This window comes from Nycticebus coucang, chromosome 11 (genome assembly GCF_027406575.1).
Source record: "Nycticebus coucang isolate mNycCou1 chromosome 11, mNycCou1.pri, whole genome shotgun sequence".
NCBI lineage: Eukaryota > Metazoa > Chordata > Mammalia > Primates > Lorisidae > Nycticebus > Nycticebus coucang.
This window is the reverse complement of record NC_069790.1, coordinates 47,510,458-47,538,354: the sequence shown is the minus strand read 5'-3', so window position 1 is coordinate 47,538,354 and position 27,897 is coordinate 47,510,458. Positions and strand designations below refer to the sequence as shown.

At 36.3% G+C, this 27,897-nt stretch overlaps 1 protein-coding gene across 1 annotated transcript in view; it reads right to left on the bottom strand.

The window, feature by feature from the left end:
* VWDE (von Willebrand factor D and EGF domains) overlaps positions 1-27,897 on the bottom strand; it is a 94,222-nt gene that overhangs the window by 28,117 nt on the left and 38,208 nt on the right. Inside the window, exons 8-15 of the mRNA XM_053553480.1 lie at positions 25,298-25,515; positions 24,982-25,055; positions 23,188-23,458; positions 18,630-18,838; positions 17,528-18,495; positions 12,577-12,713; positions 598-753; positions 367-471 (exon numbers count right to left, since the gene is read on the bottom strand). Of these exons, the coding sequence (XP_053409455.1) occupies positions 367-471; positions 598-753; positions 12,577-12,713; positions 17,528-18,495; positions 18,630-18,838; positions 23,188-23,458; positions 24,982-25,055; positions 25,298-25,515 (2,138 nt within the window). The remainder of the gene's footprint in view (positions 1-366; positions 472-597; positions 754-12,576; positions 12,714-17,527; positions 18,496-18,629; positions 18,839-23,187; positions 23,459-24,981; positions 25,056-25,297; positions 25,516-27,897) is intronic.

Here is a 27,897-nt window from a genome sequence, read left to right as displayed (position 1 = left end):
TTGCCACCCCATTCCCCCCCAAAAAGGCTAAGTAACCATAGAGAGATCCCTTACTGGAAAATCATTATTAGTACTGAAAAAATAATGCATGTAAGAATGAAGGAATGTACAATTCAACCCTTCTTCTCTTTTTTAGGAACAAACAATCTGCCACGGTGAAATGTTAAAGATAGAAACTTCTTCCTTCCCATTTTAAGAAGAGTTAGAGACAGAGTAACAATTTTGATTATCCTATGTAAACTTGAGGAAGTCTTTCTCTAATAGTCCTTTTGATATGAAGATGGAAAACTATAATTTATATGTCAACCGCATGGAAAATGAAAATAACTATGATGTAAATGTGACAGTAAGTGAAGAGATACATACCTTTATCGTACAGGAGTCACTTTCATTGAGACCACAAACCTGACAAGCACCATTATATATAGTCATTATTTTTGGATTACTAAAGTTATAACCATCATTAGATACCTGTAGAGATTATAAGATATAGCTCTATAAGACAATTCATTCTAAAATGTAACCTCATAAATTCCTTAAGAAATTTTATGTATAAAATCTTTTTGTAAGTATGAAAATGTCATTTTAGTTTTTTACCTTTAATTGCCACTTCCCATTTGGTTCTTCACCCGTCAGGTCCATGATATCAAATTGGTGAACATCAGTGGGCAGGTGGCAATCAACAGCTCTGTTATTTTGAAAAATTGTCTGTGCATAGACAGGTTCTCCGAGCACCCATTTACTGCCATTATACTGAAGGCATAAGGAGAAAGCAATTAATGTCTATTAAATTGTGGAAACATTTTGCTAGCAAATTACAGAATATAATAAAAATATAAATTTTAAAATATGCACCTAGTATAATGGAATATATAACGAGAAAACAAAAGTCACATTGAGAGCGAGTTTATTTAGAATAATAAAAGATATACACATCTTAATTTGATGCAAACTACTTCCAATGAATCATGCATTTCTTGGAGGTTCAAATCAAAGAAGTTTCCAACACTGGCCATACACAGTGATCACTATATAATGACCCTTGTAGAAAGGAAACGTACTTGACATGTAGTCGACACACAGTGGATTGATTGCCAAGAAGCTCCCTCATTTCTCCTGCAGAAACTCCCACCTTCTACATCTGTCCATTCTGCCCTTGATCTATATGGTCCTCACAGGGCCTATAATGTTTTCATATGACCCATTTCCCTATCAGTATGTGACTGGTTCCGCAGTAGACAGAAGCTGAGCCAATGCTTAAATTACGGAGGTGTACCAAAGAGGATGTCGGGCCGGCCTGCCTCCAGTGGCTCAAGTTATATAACACAAAACACAGAGCTGTTGGCAGCCAGGTTTCACAAGGCGCACTAGGTGAAGAAAGCCAGTACAGGGGTCCCTCAGTTTACAAGGTCATTGGTTCCAGGACTTCTGTCTATGCCCAAATCTGCAGAATATGCAAGTCCTGCAGTCAACCAGGTACACAAAATGTCAGCGCTTCATATATGTGGTTTTCCATCCCATGAATACTGTATTTTCCAGTTGGCATTTTGTTGAAAAAAATCTGCATATAAGCAAACTCAAGCGGTTAAAACCTTTATTGTTCAAAGGTCAATTGCATATAACTAAATGCAAAAATCAAGCCCCCAAAGAAAGAAAAGCAGAATGGGCACAAACAACTAAACACACATACAAATATGTACATGCTGAGTCTTCATGGAATTCAAGTTCCAAGTTCAAGATTTTTTCTGAGACTTGTCATTAATTGTGTAAGAAATATATTATCCTCATAGTAAGTGTTATTTTTGTTTGAGCTAGTTTATGTAATTTGAAACTAAATACATTCCAGTCAGCCCTATTTAATAACAGTGGCAGCTCAGTGCCTGTAGCTCAGTGGCTAGGGCTCCAGCCACTTACACTGGAGACAACTACAACCAAAAAATAGCCGGGTGTTGTGGCAGATGCCTGTAGTCCCAGCTACTTGAGAAGCTGAGGTAATAGAATCGCTTAAGAGTTTGAAGAGTTTGAAGTTGCTGTGAGCTGTGACACCACAGCACTCTACTGAGGGTGACATAATGAGACTCTGTCTCATAAAAAAAAACAAAAAACAAAAACAAAAAACCAGTGGCATAGCATGCTTAAGCCATATTTTAAATACAATATTATTTTTCAGTGTCAAAAATGCATTGGTATCAAAGAGGGGAAAAGCCAGAATAATTTTCTGGTTACTGATTCCCACATAGAAAACTAAAAGGATATATTTTGTTGCCAAAATTTAGATTTAGAGGTTTAAAAAAGAAATACATGAATGTAAAATATTTTCAGTCACTCAGAACGGAGCACGCTGATGCTTCAATCTTCTCAGCCAGGAAGAAAAGGAAAGAAAGATAGAACACCCTGGACTGTGGCCTGAAGAAACCCTGCGTCGAAGATTGGACAACCAAAAGAGTGAGCTTGGTCCAAGTCTCTGTATTTATGGTTGTGTGTGCAAGGTGGCCTGGCAGATCTATCAGTGGGTTCCCTCCAGAAGGTGAGGAGTAACAGCAACGTCTCCAGGTAGTCATGGTAGTCATGGTACCTGTACTCAGATGGAGGTAGAATCTCTTCTTAGTTTCTTGGGTGGAAGTAACACTGCAGAAAATGACTTGGAAAATTACTTCCATCCCTCTGTTTGGAGGGACCCCCCAAATGTGGAATAAACAGGGTTTTATTTCCTTTCCATTCATCAATATTTCAGAGTACCTATTATGTGCTGATGATACTCAACAAGCTACCATTGGCAAACCTATGCCATTAGTTTAAGCACATAAGTTTGACTCAACTGTACCAAAGCAATTCATGTAATCAAAACATTTGTACTCCCATATTAGTCTGAAATAAAAAAGAGGAGAAAGAGAACTAGATATAAGTGCTAAAAATAGGGGAAGGTTTTATGACATTAAAGAATCATTCATGAAAAGGAAAAAACAATGATAGTATCAGATTATAATTCATAAAATCAGTATCTATTAATCCACAATGATATAAATAAAAAAGTGAATCAATAGATTGGAAGCAAAGAACTGCTCTTCCTTTCAGCAGAATTCCAAATAATGCGTGTAGAAGAAACAATAAAAATAGAAAAATCACCCCTTTTAAATATCAAATAATTGTCACAAGTAAAAAGGATACTAAAGTGAGAAAAAACATGAGGCAGTATCAAAAACTTATAGTCTAAAAGTATCTTTCCACAACATATTTATTAGTTACAAATGGAAAAACAGGAAGCTTTAAGTGGAGACATGTGGCAAATGCCACCTTAAATAAGTGACCAAAACTTACATCACTGTTAATCAGATATATTGCATGAGGAAAGGATACACTGAGGAGAGCAAAACATGGGGTATTCTAAATCTACTGTGATAAAGAAACATTCTACAAGATAACTGGCCAGTACTCTTCAAAGTGCCAAATTTGTGAAAGACAACGAATGGGCATGCTCACAGTTTGAAGGGTACAAAATGCTGTATGAAATCTGAGATTGCATCTTGACACGGAAAGAGGACCATCAGGTGAACAACCAGCAGAATTTAAATAAGGCCTGTAAATTAGTTAATAGTATGCATCAAGATGGATTTTTCTGGTTTCAATAATTGTTTTATGGTCATGTTTTACAGATAAGATGGTAACATTAAGAAAAACCAGGTGGGCTCGGTGCCTGTAGATCAGCGGCTAGGGCGCCAGCCACATACACTGGAGCTGGCAGATTGAATCCAGCCCAGGCCTGCCAAAGAACAGTGACAAATACACCCCCCCCCCAAAAAAAAAAAAAAAGCTGGGCATTGTGGCAGGCACCTGTAGTCCCAGCTACTTGGGAGGCTGAGGCAAGAGAATTGCTTAAGTCCAAGAGTTTGAGGTTGCTGTGAGCTGTGACACTACAGCACTCTACCTAAGGTGACAGCTTGAGACTCTGTCCAAAAAAAAAAAAAAGAAAAGAAAAGAAAAACCAGGAGAAGAATTATTAGTAACTATACATTATTTTTACAAGTTTTCTGTATGGCTAAAATTATTCTAAAATAAATGTTTAAAAATCACTAATGCAATGGGAAATCATGAAGGATTTCTGTATGATCTGATTTTTAAAAAGCTATATTTATCAGAGGAACTCAATCTTTAAAGGAAACTGGAATTTGTTTGAGCTAGTTTAAAAATGTGCAGAAATCCACTCATGTTGACTGAACACATAGCAAGAAAGCTAGAAAAAGACATTAGTTTATTGGGAAAGCAAGTATGTTCCATGAAAACTAACATATGCCGGCCCCATGCTAGTGGGGCTGGAGAATCCTAAAACAGTGTCAAATTAGACAGGCTTTACTCAAGGAACGAATCAAAAGCTAGAAAAGCCTGAGAATCCTGGCATTAGGCAAAACTGGAGGTCTATTCATTCTGATCTTGGTTTTGGCAATGAGTGTATTTCTTTCTGGCTGTAACTATGTATAGTATAGTAGAGAATTCCAGATTTTACTCTTTATTTATCAGACATTTGGAAGAGAGTAGTAATATGAGAGTAAATCAAAATAAATAATAAGTGTATACATGAAAGCAAGTACAAGATGTTCTTCAAGGGAGGAGAGCAAGATGGCCGCCGTGTAACAGCTTCCTTGCATCTGGGAACCGTGAGTCAGGGGAGATAGGACTCCAGGCATCTCTGGCTGGTGGGATCTGCCTATCATCACCCCTGTGAGGATACAGAGAGTCAGCGAGAGACTTCTGGACCCCAAGAGGAGGACTAAAACAGTGGAAAACCGGCAAGTGGTCGCGTGTGTTCAATAGGTCTAAACCTGCCCGCAACTGTAAGTTCAGTAGCAGCGAGACTGCAAACCGGAAAGGCCTTACCTGTGAACTGTTTTGGTGTCTTTGGACTTGGCACTCAGTTGAACTGCCTTGGGGAGAGCCTGAGCGGGAATGTGGAGAACGTTGGATGTTGTCTAGGGCCCCAGTCTGAGCCACTGAGCCAGACGGAGCTAATAGTGTTTGGCTGTGGGCCACAGGGAGCCATTGTGAGCGATCTGCCCCAGAAAGCTCCGCCCTCAGGGTTCCCAGATCTAGACCCTGGGTGGGAGCCTGTAACCCACCAACCGAGTAGCCTAAGGGTGGGGTCTGAGCCACCTTGCAGCCCTAACCCTCAGGGGCAGAGTGAGACCGGTTTTGGCATACTGGGTAAGTGGATAGCCACTTCAGCAGTGATTCCAGCGACAAACACTTTCCTGGGAAAGTTTCTGCTCAGCAAGTTTACAAGTTCAAAGTGCCTTTTAAGTGGGCTGAAGAGAGATTTAGGGTGTCTACCTGCTGGGGTTTGAGAAATCAGCAGCCTCTAGTCGTATCAGAACTGTGATTAACATCTCATACCCCAGAAGACCACGTGTTGCCCAGACAATATTCAACAACATATACATACTGCTTTGTTTTTGGTTGTGTTTTGTTTTTTCTGGTTTGTTTGTTTGTTTGTTTGTTTTGTTTTGGTTGTTTTTTTTGTTTATTTTGATGTCGTTGATGTTGTTTTGTTTTTTAATTTCAACCTTTTCCATACAGCTTTTTTCTTTCTCAATTTTTCTAGTTTACTTATAATTTCCCATTGCTACCTTTTTTAATAACTAGAACTTCATTTTTGCTAGTGTTTCTACTGCTATTATTTGTTTTTTTTCATCCAATTTTATCCCGTAAAGTTTTCTGTTTGCTTGTTTTGGTTTTATTTAGAGCATTTTTATCTTTCCTCTCTACTTGGTGGAGGTGGGGTACTGTGTCTGATCAGGTTAGCAAAGAGCTGCTGACCTCAAGGGACCCATCCAACTGCGCACCCCCAGAAGGTGGTTTTTTTTGAAGGTTGTGTCAAAGTACCCTACTGTACACCTATATTGCTATGTCTCCCTCTTTCTGTGCCTCTCTTCTTTTTGTCAATATTCCTTTTACCCACCCCCTCTCCTTTCTCTATTTCTTTTTTCTTTTCACTCGGTCCTCCTTTCTTTCATCCCTTTCTTGCTCTTCAACCTTCTCACCCTTCTGGTCCTGTACCAAAAGGACTCATCTAACCCTTAGTCCACAGGCATGAGAACTTAAAGAGCAAGAGGAAGTGAAAGGAAAATTAGGGCAAGGAAACAGATAAAAGAAATCATTCATGAGGAAGAATCAGCAGAAAACTCCAGGCAACATGAAGAAACAGTCCAGAACAACCCCGCCAAGGGACCATGAGGTAGCTACTGCAGAGGATTCCACCTATACAGAAATGTTAGGAATGACAGAAAGAGAATTTAGAATACACATCATGAAAACAATGAAAGAAATGATAGAAACAAGGAAACTGCTAATAAAGTGGAAAATAACCAAAAGGAAATCCCAAAACAGAATCAAATAAGAGATGAACAATATGAAGAATATAAAAAGGATATAGCAGAGCTGAAGGAAATGAAACAGTCAATTAGGGAACTTAAAGATGCAATGGAAAGTATCAGCAACAGGTTAGAACATGCAGAAGAAAGAATTTCAGAGGTAGAAGACAAAGTTCTTGAGATAACTCAGATAGTAAAAGAGGCAGAAAAGAAGAGAGAGAAAGCAGAATGTTCACTGTCAGAATTATGGGACTTTGTAAAGCGTTCCAACCTACGAGTTATAGGAATCCCAGAAGGGGAAGAAGAATGCCCCAGAGGAATGGAAGTCATACTAGAGAATATTATAAAAGAAAATTTCCCAAATATCACCAAAGATTCTGATACACTGCTTTCAGAGGGATATCGGACCCCAGGTCGCCTCAACTCTAACCGAGCTTCTCCAAGACACATTGTGATGAACCTGTCCAAAGTTAAGACAAAAGAAAAGATTCCACAAGCTCCCAGGAGTAAGCGCCAGTTGACCTACAGGGGCAAATCCATCAGAGTGACCACCGACTTCTCTAATGAAACTTTCCAAGCAAGAAGACAATGGTCATCTACCTTTAATCTACTAAAACAGAACAATTTCCAGCCCAGAATTCTGTACCCTGCTAAGCTAAGCTTCAAAATTGACAGAGAAATCAAATCATTTATGGATATACAAACATTGAGAAAATTCGCCACAACAAGACCAGCTCTACAAGAAATACTTCAACCTGTTCTACACACTGACAACCACAATGGATCAGCAGCAAAGTAAGAAGTCAGAAATTAAAGGACAGAACCTAACCTCCACACTGACGCAAAAGATAAAACTAAGCAATGGACTCTCGCAAAATAAGATGAATAGAATACTACCACACTTATCAATTATCTCAATAAATGTTAATGGCTTGAATTCCCCACTGAAGAGACATAGATTGGCTGACTGGATTAAAAAACACAAGCCATCCATTTGCTGTCTGCAAGAAACACACCTGGCTTCAAAAGACAAATTAAAGCTCCAAGTAAAGGGTTGGAAGACAATTTTTCAGGCAAATGGCATTCAGAAGAAAAGAGGAGTTGCAATCTTATTTTCAGATTCATGTGGATTTAAAGCAACTAAAGTCAAAAAAGACAAAGATGGTCACTTTATGTTGGTCAAGGGAAAAACCACAAGAAGATGTTTTAATTCTAAATATTTATGCACCCAATTTAAATGTTCCCAGATTATTGAAACAGAATTTACTCAGTCTGAGCAAATTGATATCTGATAATACCATAATAACAGGGGACTTTAACACTCCTCTTACAGAGCTGGACAGATCCTCTAAACAGAAATTAAACAAAGATATAAGAGATTTAAATGAGACCCTAGAACAACTGTGCTTGATAGACGCATATAGAACACTCCATCCCAAAGATAAAGAATATACATTCTTCTCATCACCCCATGGAACATTCTCCCAAAATTGATCATATCCTGGGACACAAAACAAATATCAACAGAATCAAAAGAATTTAAATTTTACCTTGTATCTTCTCAGACCATAAGGCACTAAAGGTGGAACTCAACTCTAACAAAAACGCTCCACCCCACACAAAGGCATGGAAATTAAACAATCTTCTGTTGAATAACAGATGGGTGCAGGAAGAAATAAAACAGGAAATCATTAACTTCCTTGAGCATAACAACAATGAAGACACAAGCTACCAAAACCTGTGGGATACTGCAAAAGCAGTTTTGAAAGGAAAATTCATCGCTTTAGATGCCTACATTCGAAAAACAGAAAGAGAACGCATCAACAATCTCACAAGCCATCTTATGGAATTGGAAAAAGAAGAACAATTAAAGCCTAAACTCAATAGAAAAAAAGAAATATCCAAAATCAAATCAGAGATCAATGAAATTGAAAACAAAAGAATCATTCAGAAAATTAATGAAACAGGAGTTGGTTTTTTGAAAAAATAAATAAAATAGATAAACCATTGGCCAGACTAACTAGAAATAGAAAAGTAAAATCTCTAGTAACCTCCATCAGAAATGATAAAGGGGAAATAACAACTGATCCCACAGAGATACAAGAGATCATCTCTGAATACTACCAGAAACTCTATGCCCAGAAATTTGACAATGTGAAGGAAATGGATCAATATTTGGAATCACACTCTCTCCCTAGACTTAGCCAGGAAGAAATAGAGCTCCTGAACAGACCAATTTCAAGCACTGAAATCAAAGAAACAATAAAAAATCTTCCAACCAAAAAATGCCCTGGTCCAGATGGCTGCACACCAGGGCATTCAAACCTTCAAGGAAGAGCTTATTCGTGTACTTCAGAAATTATTCTAAAAAATTGAGGAAGAAGGAATCCTCCCCAGCACATTCTATGAAGCAAACATCACCCTGATACCAAAACCAGGAAAAGACCCAAACATAAAGAAGAATTTCATACCAATCTCACTCATGAATATAGATGCAAAAATTCTCAACAAAATCCTAGCCAATAGATTACAACTTATCATCAAAAAAGTCATTCATCATGATCAAGTAGGCTTCATCCCAGGGATGCAAGGCTGGTTTAACATACCCAAGTCCATAAACGTTATCCACCATATTAACAGAGGCAAAAATAAAGATCACATGATCCTCTCAATAGATGCAGAAAAAGCATTTGATAAAATCCAGCATCCTTTTCTAATTAGAACACTGAAGAGTATAAGCATAGGTGGCACATTTCTAAAACTGATTGAAGCTATCTATGACAAACCCACAGCTAATATTTTACTGAATGGAGTAGAACTGAAAGCTTTTCCTCTTAGAACTGGAACCAGACAAGGTTGTCCTCTGTCACCTTTACTATTCAACATAGTGCTGGAAGTTCTAGCCAATACAATTAGGCAAGACAAGAGAATAAAGGGAATCCAAATGGGAGCAGAGGAGGTCAAACTCTCCCTCTTTGCTGACGACATGATCTTATACTTAGAGAACCCCAAAGACTCAACCACAAGACTCCTAGAAGTCATCAAAAAATACAGTAATGTTTCAGGATATAAAATCAATGTCCACATGTCAGTAGCCTTTGTATACACCAATAACAGTCAAGATGAGAAGCTAATTAAGGACACAACTCCCTTCACCATAGTTTCAAAGAAAATGCAATACCTGGGAATATACCTAACGAAGGAGGTGAAGGACCTCTATAAAGAAAACTACGAAATCCTCAGAAAGGAAATAGCAGAAGATATTAACAAATGGAAGAACATACCATGCTCATGGATGGGAAGAATCAACATTGTTAAAATGTCTATACTTCCCAAACCAATCTACTTATTCAATGCCATCCCTATCAAAATACCAACATTGTACTTTCAAGATTTGGAAAAAATGATTCTGCGTTTTGTATGGAACCGGAAAAAACCCCATATAGCTAAGGCAGTTCTTAGTAATAAAAATAAAGCTGGGGGCATCAGCATACCAGATTTTAGTCTGTACTACAAAGCCATAGTGCTCAAGACAGCATGGTACTGGCACAAAAACAGAGACATAGACACTTGGAATCAAATTGAAAACCAAGAAATGAACTAACATCTTACAACCACCTAATCTTTGATAAACCAAACAAGAACATACCTTGGGGGAAAGACTCCCTATTCAATAAATGGTGTTGGGGGAACTGGATGTCTACATGTAAAAGACTGAAACTGGACCCACACATTTCCCCACTCACAAAAATTGATTCAAGATGGATAAAGGACTTAAATTTAAGGCATGAAACAATACAAATCCTCCAAGAAAGCATAGGAAAATCACTGGAAGATATTGGCCTGGGGAAAGACTTCATGAAGAAGACTACCACGGCAATTGCAACAACAACAAAAATAAACAAATGGGATTTCATTAAACTGAAAAGCTTCTGTACAGCTAAGGAGACAATAACCAAAGCAAAGAGACAACCTCCACAATGGGAAAGGATATCTGCATATTTTCAATCAGACAAAAGCTTGATAACTAGGATCTATAGAGAACTCAAATTAATCCACATGAAAAAAGACAACAATCCCATATATCAATGGGCAAGAGACATGAATAGAACCTTCTCTAAAGATGACAGACGAATGGCTAACAAACACATGAAAAAAATGTTCATCATCTCTTTATATTAGAGAAATGCAAATCAAAACAACCCTGAGATATCATCTAAATCTAACCCCAGTAAGAATGGCCCACATCACAAAATCTCAAAACTGCAGATGCTGGCGTGGATGTGGAGAGAAGGGAACACTTTTACACTGCTGGTGGGACTGCAAACTAGTACAACCTTTCTGGAAGGAAGTATGGAGAAACCTCAAAGCACTCAAGCTAAACCTCCCATTTGATCCTGCAATCCCATTACTGGGCATCTATCCAGGAGGAAAAAAATCCTTTTATCATAAGGACACTTGTACTAGACTGTTTATTGCAGCTCAGTTTACAATCGCCAAAATGTGGAAACAGCCTAAATGCCCACCAACCAGGAATGGATTAACAAGCTGTGGTATATGTACACCATGGAATACTATTCAGCTATTTAAAAAAATGGAGACTTCACATCCTTCGTATTAACCTGGATGGAAATGGAAGACATTATTCTTAGTAAAGCATCACAAGAATGGAGAAGCATGAATCCTATGTACTCAATTTTGATATGAGGACAATTAATGACAATTAAGGTTATGGGGTGGGAGGAAAAGCAGAAAGAGGGATGGAGGGAGGGTGGTGGGACCTTGGTGTGTGTCACACTTTATGGGGGCAAGACATGATTGCAAGAGGGACTTTACCTAACAATTGCAATCAGTGTAACCTGGCTTATTGTACCCTTAATGAATCCCCAACAATAAAAAAATAAAATAAAATAAAATAAAATAAAATAAAAATATGGCAAAAATAAAAAATGTATAAATTAATAAATTTATTTCCTGGAAAATTACTTAATTATAGCATGATGTTTCATGATTTGTTCTGCCAAGCCCAGAATAAAGTCTACTTTCTTAAGTGATATTGAAATCATGCTTATATCTTCCTATTGAAATCTCAGATTGCATCTTGACACGGAAAGAGGACCATCAGGTGAACAACCAGCAGAATTTAAATAAGGCCTGTAAATTAGTTAATAGTATGCATCAAGATGGATTTTTCTGGTTTCAATAATTGTTTTATGGTCATGTTTTACGGATAAGATGGTAACATTAAGAAAAACCAGAAATCTAATTTTTGGTTATTGAATATCTAATTTCATTAGAATTAATGAATATGTAATTCTATTGATGAATATCTATTGAATATCTAATTTCATTAGAATTAAAATATTTCATGGCTTATTTAGAAAGGCCTTACCCATAAAATCCTAAAATACATACACTTGTTGTGCATAACTATTTGATAAAAACCTATGCAAAAATTGTTTTGTCCTGTAAATTCTCAGTCGCAGAATCATATTTAGCTTTACCAACTTAAAGAAAAACTAAAAAATATGTTAAAACATGATTTGCCATTTGAGGTTTTCAGCTTATCCACATAAATATTTTCTAAATGCAAAGTTATCCTTAAAATAAAAATTCCACATGAATAAAAAAAGAAAAACTTTATAAATATTCATCAAAAACAAGGTATACTTTGATATACTAATGTTCAAACTGAGCAATAGTGTTTGCTTTTATGGCTTCAAGAAAGAAAAACACTAGTTTGGGGGTGGGGTTTGTATTTCCCAGCCTGAAATCCTGAGAGAGATATTTAGGGGAAATATAAAATATGAGAACAATTAGTTTTCACTTTTTGGTTTCTAAAAGGGAAACATTCATATTTGTGTATGCCACAGTTCATATAGGATAACTTGGCTAAAAATGGTCTCCATTCTGTGCATTTTTACATTTTAGGAAATACAGAAGCTTACTCACATCAATCTTGATATTTTCTTAGTTTTTTTTAATGACAGAAATTAGCCAGGTAATGATGAATAAAAATAACAAAATACTTTAATAAAGTAACATATACGAAAGTTTTCAGGGTAAGCAACTGAATCATTAGTGTGTTTGGCTCTTTGTGGACAGCGCATCCTTTGGGATTATGTTGCTAATCGATAGAGCAAATGAGTCCAATACAATAAGAACTATAATATCTCATACTCTCTATTGTTTCTTAGTGCTATAACTAACATACCTGCAATTTAGTAACTTCACATTTAATTGAAGGTGATTCTTTGAAGCCTTTGCCAAATATTCTCACCATCGTACAGCTATATTTTTGAACGTCACAGAATCCAGCATTCTCAAATTCTGTAATTTCAGGAGGTTTGCCTTTAGAAAAAGTATAACAAATAGGACATACTTACTTTAATTATTTCAGGAAAAAACTTCATTATTTTCAAAGCCCAAATTAAAAGCATATGTAAAGTAAGATTTCAAAGTATACCCCAAATATTATTTACTACATTAATTAAACCATGAAATTTGAAGAGTAGTCTGATGCATGTGTTTAACAAAGTATTATCATCAATCCAATACAAATATCATTACAGATACCACCTGTGTCTAAATACATAGGTTTCCATTAATGTTTTAATATATTAGATATAAACTAAAGACAAGTATTAAGAGATTACTGCTATAATACATTTTAGTTTTGACATTTGGTTTGTGCCATATAGATGGGTTATAAGAAAAATACTTTTGTAGTCAAATAGTGTACTAAGTAACACAATGTATTAAAATTTCAAAATTTTATTATTTATTATCAGGAAGATCTGGTTATCAAAATAGATATATGAAGTGTATAAATATAAATGAATCTAATTTTACCAGCAATAGGGTACAAAATCATGTCATGTGTATTCAGAACCCTAAATATATTTATGAAAATGTTAAGAAAAACATGTGTTAGTTCACGTCACATGGTCCTGCATTCAATAAATGTTTATTTAGCATTTTATATGTATCTGGTGTTATTCTAGGTGCAGAGGGTGTAGTCATGAACAAAGCAAAGTCCCTGCCTTCATGTAATTTGCAGTCAAGTGTGGCAGGATAAAAAATGAACAACTGAAAAAAACAAATATAATGTATTACATAGTGTTTTCAAAAATATGGGGGAAAGTTTATTAACTATATTAAGGGAAATAATGCTTATGTAATTGTGGTGAGTAAAACTTCTTTATTTTGAATAATCATGGCTGGATTTCCTGATCATATGACATTTGAAGAAAGAAGTGAAGAAAGTTAGTCATAAAGATAAAATTGGTCCCGTGAGAAGGAGCAGTACGTGCAAAGGTCCTGAGATAGGAACAGGACTGGGTTCTTTGTGGAACGGCAAAGCAGACTGAATGGCTGAAGAGCTGTGAGCTTGGGGCAGGGAATATGGAAGATGAATTAGTAAGGGGGGAGCCTCAGATTACCCAGAGTCTTTCAGCCATGGGAAGGATTGTAGATTTTAGTCTAGAAGAGATGGAGGCCATTTGAGAGACTTAAACAGAGGAACACAACCTGACTTACATTTCAGTCACGTCACTTTAGGTGCTTCTGCATAAAAAATACACTTTGAGAAAATCAACGGTAATCCAAGTGAGAGACAATGGTGGCTTGGACTAAAGTGGTGGCAAGGAAAGAGGTGAAATGTTTTTAAGCTAGAGCCAATGACTGCTAACGGGTTAAATTTCAGACACGAGAGGAAAAGAATAGTCCACAGTGACTACAAGTTTTTAATGTGAGCACTTAGAGGAAGAAAGTTGGCATTTATTGACATGAAAAATGCTGTAGATGGAAAAGGGATGGTAATGATGGGAAAGAAACCCTGAGTTACTGGTTTACTGGTTAAAACAATGGTTCTCAACTTTCCTAATGCCGCAACCCTTTAATACAGTTTCTCATGTTATGATGACTCTCAACTGTAAAATTATTCTCATTGCTACTTCATAACTGTAATTTTGCTACTGTTATGAATCATAATGGAAATATCTGATATGCAGGAGACCCCCACAGGGGTCGCGACTCACAGTTTGAGAACCACTGGGTTAAAAGAACTAACTTTTAAAATTTCTTTCTCTAACATACTCAGACAAACTAATTGGTACCACACAGAGGGGTTAGAGAAAGTTTTAAGCAAATTAGTGTAATTAGCAAAATAAAATAAACATAGTATTTTAGCGGTTGAATAGCACTGTGATTTTGCTGTATATTTGTTTATGTGGAGAGTTGCAGTTTCAACCTTGAAGACTTTTGTTATTAGCCCCTTCTCCCCCCGACTAGGACACTTTCACACGTCAGCACTCTTCCATCGGCGGTTCTCGACACTTTTCTTATTGGCAGTGACCAGCTGAGTTCTGTTTTCCCAGAAAAGCCAACATTCTATTTTTTTCTAAGTGTTTTTCATAGTGAAATTAGTAAACAGTGTATGAGTGTTTGGTGAAGATCAAGGTATGTTAACTGAAAATATAGAATATCTGATTATTCTGTAAATCTATTTAGGTCGAGCAATGACTTGCTTTTTTTCCCCAGGATACAGAAACAAATACAAGAAGTAATACAATGGTCAGTAGCCAAGATAGAGATTGTGATGGACTTTTGAGGAAAATGAAATTTTAACTAGTTCATATAATGAATAAGAAGAAGTAGTAGAGGTGGAATGTGAAATTATTATTCATTCTGAGGAAGAGAGTGAAGAGGAAAAAGAAGATGATGATGATAGAGAAGAAAATGCAAAGTAGGGAGCCCAAGAGAAGACCACGCCCAGCTGGAAAACTAGAGCAGCCGACAGCTCAGGTGATGGCACCATCACCAGTGGTACAGAACTCACAGCCAATTAACAGATCAGGGGCGATGACAATCGGCTAATATTGTATTATGAGGACTTATCCAGGAGGATGATCGGGAAAAAAAACTCAAAAGTCCATTGGGTGCTTTCTAACAGTGTTTTGATAATGAAACTGTAGATGAAATTATCAAGTTTACAAACCAGAAATTACATCTAGCCAAAGAGTTACGTAAGTAAATATTCATCTAAAATTCTGGCAATTTTGTAAAAGAAGAAATGTTAGGACTAACTGGAATTCTTCTAAATTGGGTTGTGTACACAAAATATAGACAGTATCCAAGATCTTTTCTTTGAGGTGAATTTTCTGATCTACTGTGCTTCATTTTCAGAACACAGAATGTGACTCCTACTGAAAAGTCTGTGTTTTAATGATGCTGTAACATGCGAAGCTCTCAGATGACAAGATTAGTCCAGTTTGAGAACTTTGGAATATGGTGACAAATAAGCTCACTTTACTGCAATCTTGTCAAGTCTGTCACTGTGGAAGTATGGAATTGCAGTGAATCTTTTGTGTGATTCTTCTACAAACTACCGCTTTGTGGTAGAGCCATATGCAAGGAGATGGGAGAACTTTTGAGATATTACAATAGTGGCTCTGAGATTGTAAAAAGACTGGTTCTGGACTATCATTTGGATCAGTCTGGAAGAAATACTACCATGGACAGGAAGTTTACCTCCATCACCCTGGCTTTTGACTTGCATCAAAAGAAAATAACTATAGTTATTACTGTTCACAGTGAGAAAAGGGATTTGCCTCTCAAACTCAGGCCAGCATCTATGCAAAACTCTCTATCTCGTACAGTAAGATTTACCTTCTCTATGTGACATTACCTAAGTTATGTTTCAAAGACAGGAAAGGTAGTTACAGTGCTTTCCACACAGCATGAAGATATGAAGGTGACAGATAACAGGCCTGATGTAACCCACTGTTATAATGCTACCATAGCAGGTGTTGATGTACGTAAGTGTGTGAGAACATAATCCTGCCCCCAAGGAACAGGGCCTTGGCCCCTGGCAATTTTCTTCAACATCATTGACATTGCAGTATGCAATTCATATGTGATTTCTCAGGAAACAAATAGACACTGGATGCAACTTCATTCAAGGAAACAATCGGGAAGAAAATACTTTTTGAAAGATTGGGCACCACAGATCTGTGAAGAAAACATAGGAAAGCATGCCTAAAACGCATACGGTCTCCATAAAAAGTACGCAGCTGCAACGAATCTCTGTGGATTCGAGCGCAGTCAAGGACAAGACACAGTGACAAGAGGAACGGTTCATACCTAACCAAAAGGAAGAATTACAAGAGTGAAAACCTCAACACAAAATAGTAATAATTATAATAATAATGATGATGATAATGATAATAATTATTGCTGTTACCTTTGTCCCCATGGGAGAGACTGAAAATACACTGAAGGCACAGTGTATGCAGTAAATATAGTTGTCCCAGCCAGACATCAAAAGAACAGAATATAATAAAAATAACAGGAAGAGAATGTGATTAAAGTGTTTCAGTTACTTGTACAATGATATGTAAAATATGTATAGGTTTTTCATGAAATTATAATATTAGTAAGTCTAAGTGTCAGTGATGGACCTCACTGTTGGGTACCAAATTGGCACAGGTATGCAACTGTTCTAAAAATACTAAATTTGAGTTCTAGGTAAACAACTATTTTCTACAGGTAGAGAGATCAGTTGTGTGTAAAGGCCTTGAGGTGAACGTGAACCTGGCATTTTCAAGGAGCAACATAGAGAGCAAAGTGGCTGTAATGGAAAGACAGGGCAACAGCAGCAGGGGTGAGTTTTACTGTGGCCAGAACCCCTGTGCTTTATTAGCCGTCACATTCTTCAGCTCTTACTCCTAAGGAGATGAGATGAAATGCAGTTAGAAAATTATTAATGTATTAATTCATATAACTTGGACGTTTCCCCCTATATAATCTGCATGAGTCCTATTAGGAAACTGAAGGCTCTAGGAGGCCAAGGAGGGTGGATTGCCTGAGCTCAGGAGTTCAAGGCCAGCCTGAGCCAGAGTGAGACCCTGTCTCTAAAAGTAGCTGGGTGTGGTGGCGGTCACCTGTCGTCCCAGCTACTTGGGGAGGCTGAGGCAAGAGGATCGCTTGAGCCTACAGGTTTGAGGTTGCTGTGAGCTATAGTGCCACAGCATTCTACAAAGGGCAACAAAGTGAAACTCTGTCTCAAACAAACAAAAAAAAGATACTGAAAGTAAAAAAGGAACAGAGACAGTGTTGTAAACAAATATCATATGCAATATTAAAGTTTGAAAATAGTCACTTACCATATACATCACTGCAATCATAGGAACCAAAGCCTGGAAAACATGCACACCCCCATTCCATACACTGCCCATTGCCACTGCACTCACTGGGGCACTTTAATGCTAACAGAATGTCTTCAATTGACTTGTTGTATTCTCCAATGCTGTGTTTCCCTTCTTCCAAAACCCTTTTTTCACATTCATTTTCTAAAAGGGCCACACCTGCTTCTGCCCAGCTAAGATCATCTTTTAAGAGAACATCCTTCACACACATGTCTATAACCATGTCTAGTCTCTCTCCAAGGAAAGCGAGGCAGAGTCTTCCTATGCTGGAGTTGGCCAAAGTTTGCTGGCAGCGTGCCAACATGTTGTCCTTAGTGAGGCCTGAGGGTGTGGGCCACGAAGGGGCAAACTCTTGGTGGACATCCTCCACATGGTCCTCAGGGAAAAAGTAAGTAAACTCTTCTAAGTCAGTTTGGCTGAGACTTTGGAAAGCAAACAAAGGAAGAAACTCATAAAAGTTTTGCTGTTTCCGTCTGTTGTGTTGATTCCACCTCATCTCTTTGCTGCGGCTCCCCTGATCCTGTGTATATTTCTCATTGTTCAAATATTTCAGAGCATCTTGTTTTTTATTCCCAGCATGTGTCTGGAAATTTAAGTCCAGGTTGGTTAGGTTTACATGCTTTTGTTCTTGTGGAAAGAAATTCAAATTACTCTCTTCACCAGATGCATTTCTGTTTATTCCTCTGAGAAGCATGTCAGAATTCATATATTCAGAGCTGACATCTAGTGCTGGTATCAAAGAAAAGAATCTAAAATGTTTGAAGTCTTTGCAACCTGAAGCAATTTCTGATGGGAAAACATCATCCAGGTGATTTGAAGGCGGATACAGTAAAACGCTGTCCCATGAGCAGCTACAGTAGGATCGTTTTCCAGGTGACTGTGGAGAAACTGGTGGTGTGTCAAACATGCTTTTTCCTGCTAAAATTCTTCCCAATGGGAAACAGAAAAGATAGTAATTTGTACATGAACAGTTATCCTAACAATAGGTTATAAAAGGGTACTGAGTCACCAACCATTTTAAGTTTAATATTACTATAACGGCAAATGAAAAATACTTTACCTCCATTCCTTAATAAAAGCAAGACGATTATTAAAATTTTGATCAATTTTGATCCCATTTTTATCATGGAAATCATTTTCTGGATTTTCATCAAAGGTGCCACAAAGTCCCAAAGTGTTTCTATAATCTAAACTAGGGGCTTTGATTGTTAAACTCATGCCCCATTCACTAAGATCAGCACGAATAAATGCTCCAGAAGAAAACCAGATCTGAAATACAAAAATAACAGATATTGAAGTAATGTTCAATTTGGGTTCAGAAAAAATTTTGATTTAAAAAATAAAAAAAATTCCTTTAACATAAAAAAGACAGTAAAATACTAATTTTCTCTAAACTACAAATTTCCTCCTAATGTTTTATGTCCTAAAATTGGGTTTTATATTTGCTAACTGGAAATTTAATTTCCATATTGATATTTTTATCAAGATACGTTATTTAAAATATCTTGACTTAAATAATTTAAAGTGAACAGCATGGCACTGTTCTAAAAATAGACATATAGATCAATGGACCAGAGTAGAAAACTCAGAAGTCAAGTCACATATTTGCAGCCAACTGACCTTTCACAAAGTCAGTAAGAACAAAAACTGGGAAAACACACCCTTTTCAAAAAATGGTGCTGTGAAAAGTGAATAGCCAAGAAATTCAGTAGCAAATCGAATAGCAGAGGAATGAAACCGAACTCCTATCTTATGCCATATACAAAAATAAACTCAAGAATGGATTAAAATGGAAGACCTGAAACTATAAAAATACTGGAATAAAACCTAGGGAAAATTCTTCTGGACACTGATCTATGCAAAGAATTCTTGAATAAGATCCCAAATGCATAGGCAACAAAAACACAAAGAGAAAAATAAGAATTAAACAAAAAGCATTTACATGGCAGAACAGTTCAAGAATGAACAGACAACCTGCAGGATGGGAGAAGATATGTGCAAACAACGCATCTCTAGGGGTCTGATATTCAGAATTTATAAGGAATTTGAACAACTCAATAAAAAACCCCAAACAATTCCACCAAAATGTGGGCATAGATATTATAGAAGTTGTTCAAAAGAGGACATACATATGGCCAACAGCCATATCAAAAAATGTTCAACATTAGGAAATTGAAAGTCAAAACTGCAATGAGATGTCTTAACCCAGCTAGAATGGCTATTACTAAAAAGACAAAAAATAGCCCTGTGCGGTGGCTCACTCCTGTAATCCCAGCACTGTGGGAGGTTGAGGAGGGAGAACTGCTTGAGAACTGCTCGAGACTTGCCTGAGCGAGAGTGAGACCCTGACTCATGAAAAAAATGGAAAAACCCAGCCAGGTGCCGTGGCTTCTGGAGGCTGAGGCAGTGGGATGCCCACAGCCCGAGTCTCAGGTTGCAGTGAGCTACGATGCCACGGCACTCTGCTCAGGGGCATAGGGTGGGACTCTGTCTCAATAACAACAACAAAAAGACAAAAAATAGCAGACGTTGGTAAGGATACGCAAAAAAGAGAACACTTATAATCTTTGTGAAATGTAAATTAGTACAACCTCTATAGAAAACAGTATGGCTATTTCTCAAAGAACCAAAAATAGAACTATCATTTGATCCAGTAATCTCACTATTGGGTAGCTAGCCACAGGAAAAGAAATAATTCTATCAGAAAGACACCTATGGAATTAACCAAAGTATCTGTTGATGAATGATTGAATTAAAGAAAATGAAAATGTTGCATGTAATACACAATGAAATACTATGCGGCCATAAAATAGAACACAATCGTGTCATTTAGAGCAACATGGATAGAATTAAAGGCCATTATCTTAAGTGAAACAATTCAGACACAGAAAGAAAAATACTGCATGGCGGCGCCTGTGGCTCAGTGAGTAGGGCACCGGCCCCATATGCCGAGGGTGGCAGGTTCAAACCCAGCCCCGGCCAAACTGCAACCAAAAAATAGCCGGGTGCTGTGGCAGGCACCTGTAGTCCCAGCTACTCGGGAGGCTGAGGCAAGAGAATCGCTTAAGCCCAGGAGCTGGAGGTTGCTGTGAGCTCTGTGATGCCACGGCACTCTACCAAGGGCCATAAAGTGAGACTCTGTCTCTACAAAAAAAAAAGAAAAATACTACATGTTATCACTTGTAAGTGGGTGCTAAACAGTGTGCCCAAGTGGAAGTAGAATGTGGAATGACAGACACTACAGACTAGGAAGGGTAGTGGGTGGGAGGGGGGTGGATGAGGAGAAATCACTCTACAGTACAGTACATGTTGTATGTGTGAGGATACCCTAAAAGCCCCGACCTCATCATCATACAACTTACCCATGTGACAAAATTAAACCTGTACCCCAGAAATTTGTACAATTAAAAAAATAAAAAATAAACTCAAGTGAGATGTTTTATACAATAAAACAATTGTAAATCTTGAGGGTGATGTTTGCTGAGTAACCATTTTGATTGTAATTATTTAATAGAATTAGACTGCCAAGTAAGTAATTTACATAGATAAATATCATTCCAGAGGAATACATATTCCTGAGGCTAATCACCATCAGTAGGCAAATAGAATCAGAAGCCAAATTATAACCAAAAGATTGCTCTGGGAGCTGGCAGTCAGAAAGGGGAGTTTGTTGAGTGACTCTAACAGCCTGCTCATCTAACTGTGAATCACGTCTCTCCATCGCAAGGGCATCACCTCTCTCAGACCACCCCCTTGGATGTGCGGTATAAATGGAGAAGCCATCTCTTCTAAACATCAGTGAAGATACGCCACTGTGTTTGCTCTTCTGGTTCTTTTTCTCCTTTTAATTTTTTTAAAATTTAAAAACAGCTCTTCTTTTTCCTTTTTACAACAATGTGTTTTGTAAGCAAACAAACCTAATATTTGAATGAAACACAGGGAGCTGATGTTAAAATCTTGGTGCAAATTCTTCGAAAACCTCTTATATTTCCATGCATATCTTTACTTAAATATAGACATATACAATAATTTTTATGAATACAAAGTATCCTTTATGTGCCGTCATTTACTCTTTAGAGTTTTGGTTAAGTCCTTTTATTGATCACTAATTGATCACCTTCTTTCTTTTCAGGAGACATATAATAAACATCATGGGGGCTATGCACATCATTGATAATTTTATTACAATAAATTTCCAAACGTTAGATTTCTTTGTAAAATAACACACACACACACACACACAGGTTCAGTTTATAAATGACACATATATTCTCTGGAAAGACTGTAGCTATGTCTACTGTCTATACTCTTGCCAATATTGTATGAGAGATATTTAATCTGCATTAACTTACTTAAATATTTGCTTACTAATGAAGGTTAAAAATTTTGTATGTTTGTTAATTATTTATACTTTTAGACATTTTATGTTAAAGATTAAACAGGAAGTTAAAGATTTTGTATGATTGTTAATTATTTATACTTTTGGACATTTTATCAGTTTTATTTCTTTTGTGAAATGTCTTTTATATTATTTTCTCATCTTTATTGATGTGCTAATTATACATAAGTGATGTCGAAAAGCATTTTCTATATTGATTGCATTTTTAAGATGTAGCAAATACTTTGCTAATTTTTAATTTGCATTTTGATTTTTAAGGATGGAACTCAAATATATAATGTTATGTTCAGAAGTTATTATTCACTTCATTAAATGTCATAAAAACATACACTTAAAATTTTGAATACTTTTAATTTAAATTTTATTTACATGGAATTTACTTTTTTGAAAGATGAAAGGAAGATGACCATTACGTTACAATACAAATGGTTACCTCACACGTATGAAGTACTATCTCTATCTTTACTAAATTAGTGAATATGTAATCCTGGGTCTGTTTGTCAATTTTATATTCTCTTCCATTTATCTACCAGCCCATTTCTGAAGTTGTGTTATACTGTTCATTTCAAAAGTTGATTAATTATTCCTGAATATTTATTCTTAATTATGTCTATCATCTTTAATATACCGCTTATTAGACACTGTCAAAAATAATTTTTATAAATAATCCACAAAGGTTTCATAGAGACATTTTGAATAAGGCAGTTAAGATTTGACAATTGTAACCATGTTGTTGTGCCTATTTGTATGTGATAGGAAAACAAAATTGTATTCATCCTAAAATCATAGTTTAAATGCTATTTCCTGGGTGGGCCCGGTGGCTCACGCCTGTAATCCTAGCACTCCGGGAGCTGAGGCAGGTAGGTTGCCTGAGCTCACAGGTTCCAGACCAGCCTGAGCCAGAGTGAGACCTTGTTTCTAAAAATGGCCAGGCATTCTGGTGGGTGCCTATGGTCCCAGCTTCTTGGGAGGCCCAGGCAAGAGAATCACTTGACCCCAAGAGTTTGAGGTTGCTGTGAGCTATGATGCCATAGCACTCTACCAAGGGTGACAAAATGAGACTCTGTCTCAAAAAAAAAAAAATAAAATAAAATAAATGCTATTTTCTTCAACAAATTTACTTTGAAATATGATCGCTCCCAATTTAATACAGATAAATAGAATCTTATCCAAATAAGAGAAAGGAAAAATACTTTTTATATTAAAGAATCATACATACTGTGACTTTTCTTCCTAAGTAAGATTCACTTATCTTGATATTGCTGGTTACATCTTGGCTCTTTACAAATAAATATGGTTGTGATTCACGTAGCTGACCACTGCACATATCGTAAGTAACCACATCACCTTCCTCTCGGGCGACAAACCCGCAGTTACATGATACAGGGTATTGAAAGCTTCCACAGTCCCACTGACGTACATGGACTTCAAAATCACGTGATTTACTCTTATAAAGCACGAACGTTCCAGTCTTGAAATTATCATATACCCTATCATAAGCCAAAGGCAATTGCATTAAAAATTCATGTAAAATATCACAACAGGATGTTATAAATACAAAAAGTGTATTGAAGTTATTCATAGACATTGAAGATATACAGATACAGTTAGATGTTAGCATGTGAAATCTACAGTCCCAATAGCTTTATGTACCCTAAGCACTGAATGAAACAAAGTAGCGATAAACACCTCCGTCCCACCCACTGCTACTCTCTCCCTTTCACTACTGCAGTCAGTGCTGGGCTTGCTGTGCAGTCGTCTCCCCAGTCTCCCCTTAGGCGTGTGCACATGCTGTCTCTCTCACCTTCTTCCAGTACTTGTCCAAAATCACCTTCAGTTAATGCCTTTCCATAACCACGCTATTTTAATATAAATCGCAACCCCTACTTCCAGCCTTCCCTTTCCACCTTTGATGTAGTTTACTTCACAACATGGAACTTCTTCAGACACGCCATACATTTTGCTTATTGAGTGTATTGATATTTATTTTCACCTATTCAAAAGGTCAGCTATTTTGTTGACTGCTGTACCCCCCATACACAGAACTGGGCTCATCACATAGTTAATCTCGTTAAATTATTGCGTTATTAAATTACTGTGGTAATCTCGTCACTATGCTTTCTGGGGGTTTCTAACATTCTTCTGAGCCTTTAGCTCTAACCACAGAGGATTCTTGCATGTCAGGGCAGTTCCTTCAAATTTTTAATACCTGGTCAAAGAATTGGAGTATAATTTTTTATTAAATAGTTTCCACATCTATTCACTTATACTGAATAATTTTACTAACAATAATCACATTACGAGTTCTTATTAAGAAAGATCAACTACCTTGCATCAAAAGAAAATTTTGACTACACAATGAGGTATTCTCATCATTTTTCTTAAGTACATCTTAGAATCATTAATTCCCCCAGAACAGTATAACTGAGTTTAAATCTTTCTAGGCAGATATTAATAATAAGATAACTCATATTACTTTTGGTCATTTCTCCCATTTTACCTTCAACTCCAGAGGCAAAGGTCCAGATATTCATGATGGTTTTAATAGTCATCCCCCTGAGTATTCTTTTCAAATATTAGGAGTCATTCATTTTTAAAATAATTCTAATGTTTCAGTGTAATCATTTTGCCTAAGCCTTAAATATTTTTATTATGTTATAGAAATGCACTTAGTAAATATCTATAGACTAAGTATTTTAATCATTATTAAAAATAAATAAATGATTAAGGAAAAATGATTGTCTGCCTTTGTGACAATCTTTATTTTACAAGTTCAGCCTTCCAACAATTCACATTTTTTCTTACTTGGGACTAAATTTTAAGACAAAAAAGTTCTATGCAAATAAACTAGTATCTTGAAACAAGCCAGTTAATAAGTATACATATCTTTTCTTCCTAATTTTTATTAACTAGAACTAAGAAATTATAAAAAAAATTCTATTTAAAATAAAGTAACGAAAACAAAAGCAAAATAACCCCAAAACTACTAAAAGAAAAACTTTTAGGAAATTACCTGCCATCAAATGTAATTATATGTGGGTCAGTAAATGAATAGCAGTAAGCAGTTGGGACATCCTTTACTCTGATCTTAAAAGCAAAGATATTTTTGGTAAATATTACCATTAATTATTATTTAATGATATACAATAAATTGCTTAGCAATCTCAATAAATACTCAAATATTATCATAGTTATTAAGAAGTGAAACTTTTAAAAGGCTGAAATAATTTATCAAATAATTTTTAAATAAAAAGTTTATAGGAAATAGTGATAAAATATATCCATTTTTTAAAGCTTAAATTACAAAGACGTTTGTGTATCTTGTCAACCTGGATGCTGTCTGGAGTATAGCTGTTCCATAGGAAATCCTCACTGGCTATAGGCTGCACTACAATGTCTGTGACTCTGTCTCCGTCTCGAGAAAAATCTGCTACAGCAGTGTAGTGCACCAAAGTGTGGCTGCAGGTTCCATTCCCACAGGATGACGTATGGCGAAGGTCCACATGACAAGAAGAAAGTGCCAAATTTATGCCCAGGTGTTCTTCACCTGTTTTAATGAAAAAAAAAAATGTTTAAAAATTTCCTAATGGAATATACTAATCAAAGCATGCAATAACTTGATTAATGTGAAACACTGAATTAAAAAGTTATTCTTAAATCATTTTCTCTTTCTTAAAATATATGGTTGCGACAGGGCATGGTGGATTATGCCTGTAATCCCAGCACTTTGGGAAGCTGATGTGAGAGGATTGTTTGAGGCCAGGAGTTCAAGACCAACATGTGTAATATAGAGGGACCTCATCGCTACAAAAAGTAAAATGTTAGCTAAATGCAGTGGCATGCATTTACAGTCCCAGTTATTTGGGTAGCATGCATTTACAGTCCCAGTTATTTGGGAGACAGGAGGATTGCTTGAATACAGGAATTTGAAATTGTAGGTAGCTATGATCATACCACTGCACTCCAACTTGGGCAACAGAGCAAGACTCCATCTCAAAAAAAAATATGTAGAATATGATTGCATTTTTTGTCTAAATTAAACCACAACTATTGAATCCACCTGATTTTTACAAAAAAGTAATTAGCTTCAACATATACATATGTACATATATACATATTACTATTTTCATAAGATTAAAAATCCATATGTATCTGAATAACATTCAAAAGCAATGAATAAAATTGATCCTTGTTTTTGTTAAAATATATATATATATATATATATATATTTCTAGCACTAAGAAACATACTTTTGTGGGGGTACTAACAATTGTGCCTTGGGCCAAGATACTTCTGCAGTATTTCTAATGACATGTATTCATGGTCCGTCCATTGATGAATAATATAGCAATGGCTTTAAAAAGTAGAAAAAGAAAAGGAAATGAAGGTGATCTCACATCAGTAATAAACTGCCTCCTTTCACCACCCAAATGTCCCAATATATTCAGAACCTTGAGATACTCCTCAGCTATAGAATGAGGAATAAGAAAAATAATTGGGAAATGAAATGGTAACAGAGAAGAAGAAACCTTAGGAATTTGTATAACTAAACAAAACAAACAAATTCCCCTTAAAACTAGCCACAAAGGAAGTATGTCTTCATATCCAATTAATGATTTCAAAGTCCTTCCAAGCATCAAAGAGAAAGAAAGATGTTACTAAAAATTTTCTATCTTCTTTTCTCCTACACAGATTTTTAGATACAAAATTATATTGGTCAGATATAGTTACACTGCACTAGATTTAAAATTATTGAAAGAAGTTTTTATGCATTTTTTCTGGAACGATATACTTTTCTTATGCACATAGAAAATAACAAACTTTTAACCAGCTCCCTAAGGTGGATATTGATTATTTCTGGCTCAGATATAGCCAACAACTCATTTTCCCAAGTGTATGATATGAGGGCCAAATGTTGTTCTTTCTAAGTCTATGAATAAGCAACATAGTCTATATAAAAATACCCAACTTGTTTTCTATGAAAGTAGAGATTTAATGGAAATATGAGAGTTGTCCAGAAAGTATCCAGCCATGGTAATATACCAGATAGTATTAACAATGGCTGGATACTTTCCAGACATCCCTTACATACTTAAAGAAGACAAGATGGAGAATTCACAGAATGAAACCCAATTTTTCTTTTCCTCCAGAAAAAAGGAAACAATTTTTAACTGACAGAGGATAAAAACACACAAACTTCTAAAATGTAGGCATATAGGAGGACTGACAATTATGTTCACAAACTCATCCTGGGAAAAAGGGCTACCTCCCTGATTGCTGAGTATCACTATGGTTCTCAGATGGCCAAGGGGAGTAGTTTGAAGATGATCACAATGACATTCAGCAATGAGGGATGCAGCACTTTTTCTAGGATAAGTTCATGGACTAAATTGTCTGGCCTCATATTGAGCCTATTTTTATATTATTGTATCAATGTTTAACACGCAAACACATTTTAAAGTATTCTTGTAACTGAAGGAAATCTTTACCTACACCATTCTGAAAAATATCAGTGACAACATCCTTTTCCTCTTCTCCCCATCAACCGTAACTGTAGTAATATTTGCATAATACTCTTCTCAGAGGTAGCTTAAAGGAAACTTGTGTTAAATAGACTGAGAGAGAGTGTATAATTTCATATTTATGTTCCATATTCTGGCTTTAATTCAAAATATAATGTTGCTCATAGAGCTCCTGAAATCTTACCTAAACTGGTTTACTATGAAGTATCTTATGACAACCTCTCTTAATTTCTCCATTTCCTTATCTCTTTTTTGGGGGTGCATCATTCAGAGAAGACTCTCTCCTTGCCCTTTTTCTTTTTCCTTTTTTTAGAAAGCGTCTCACTTTGTTGCCCAGGCTATCTAATACCATGATGTCAGCCTACTTCACAGCAACTCCGACTCCTGGGTTCATGCAATGCTCCTCA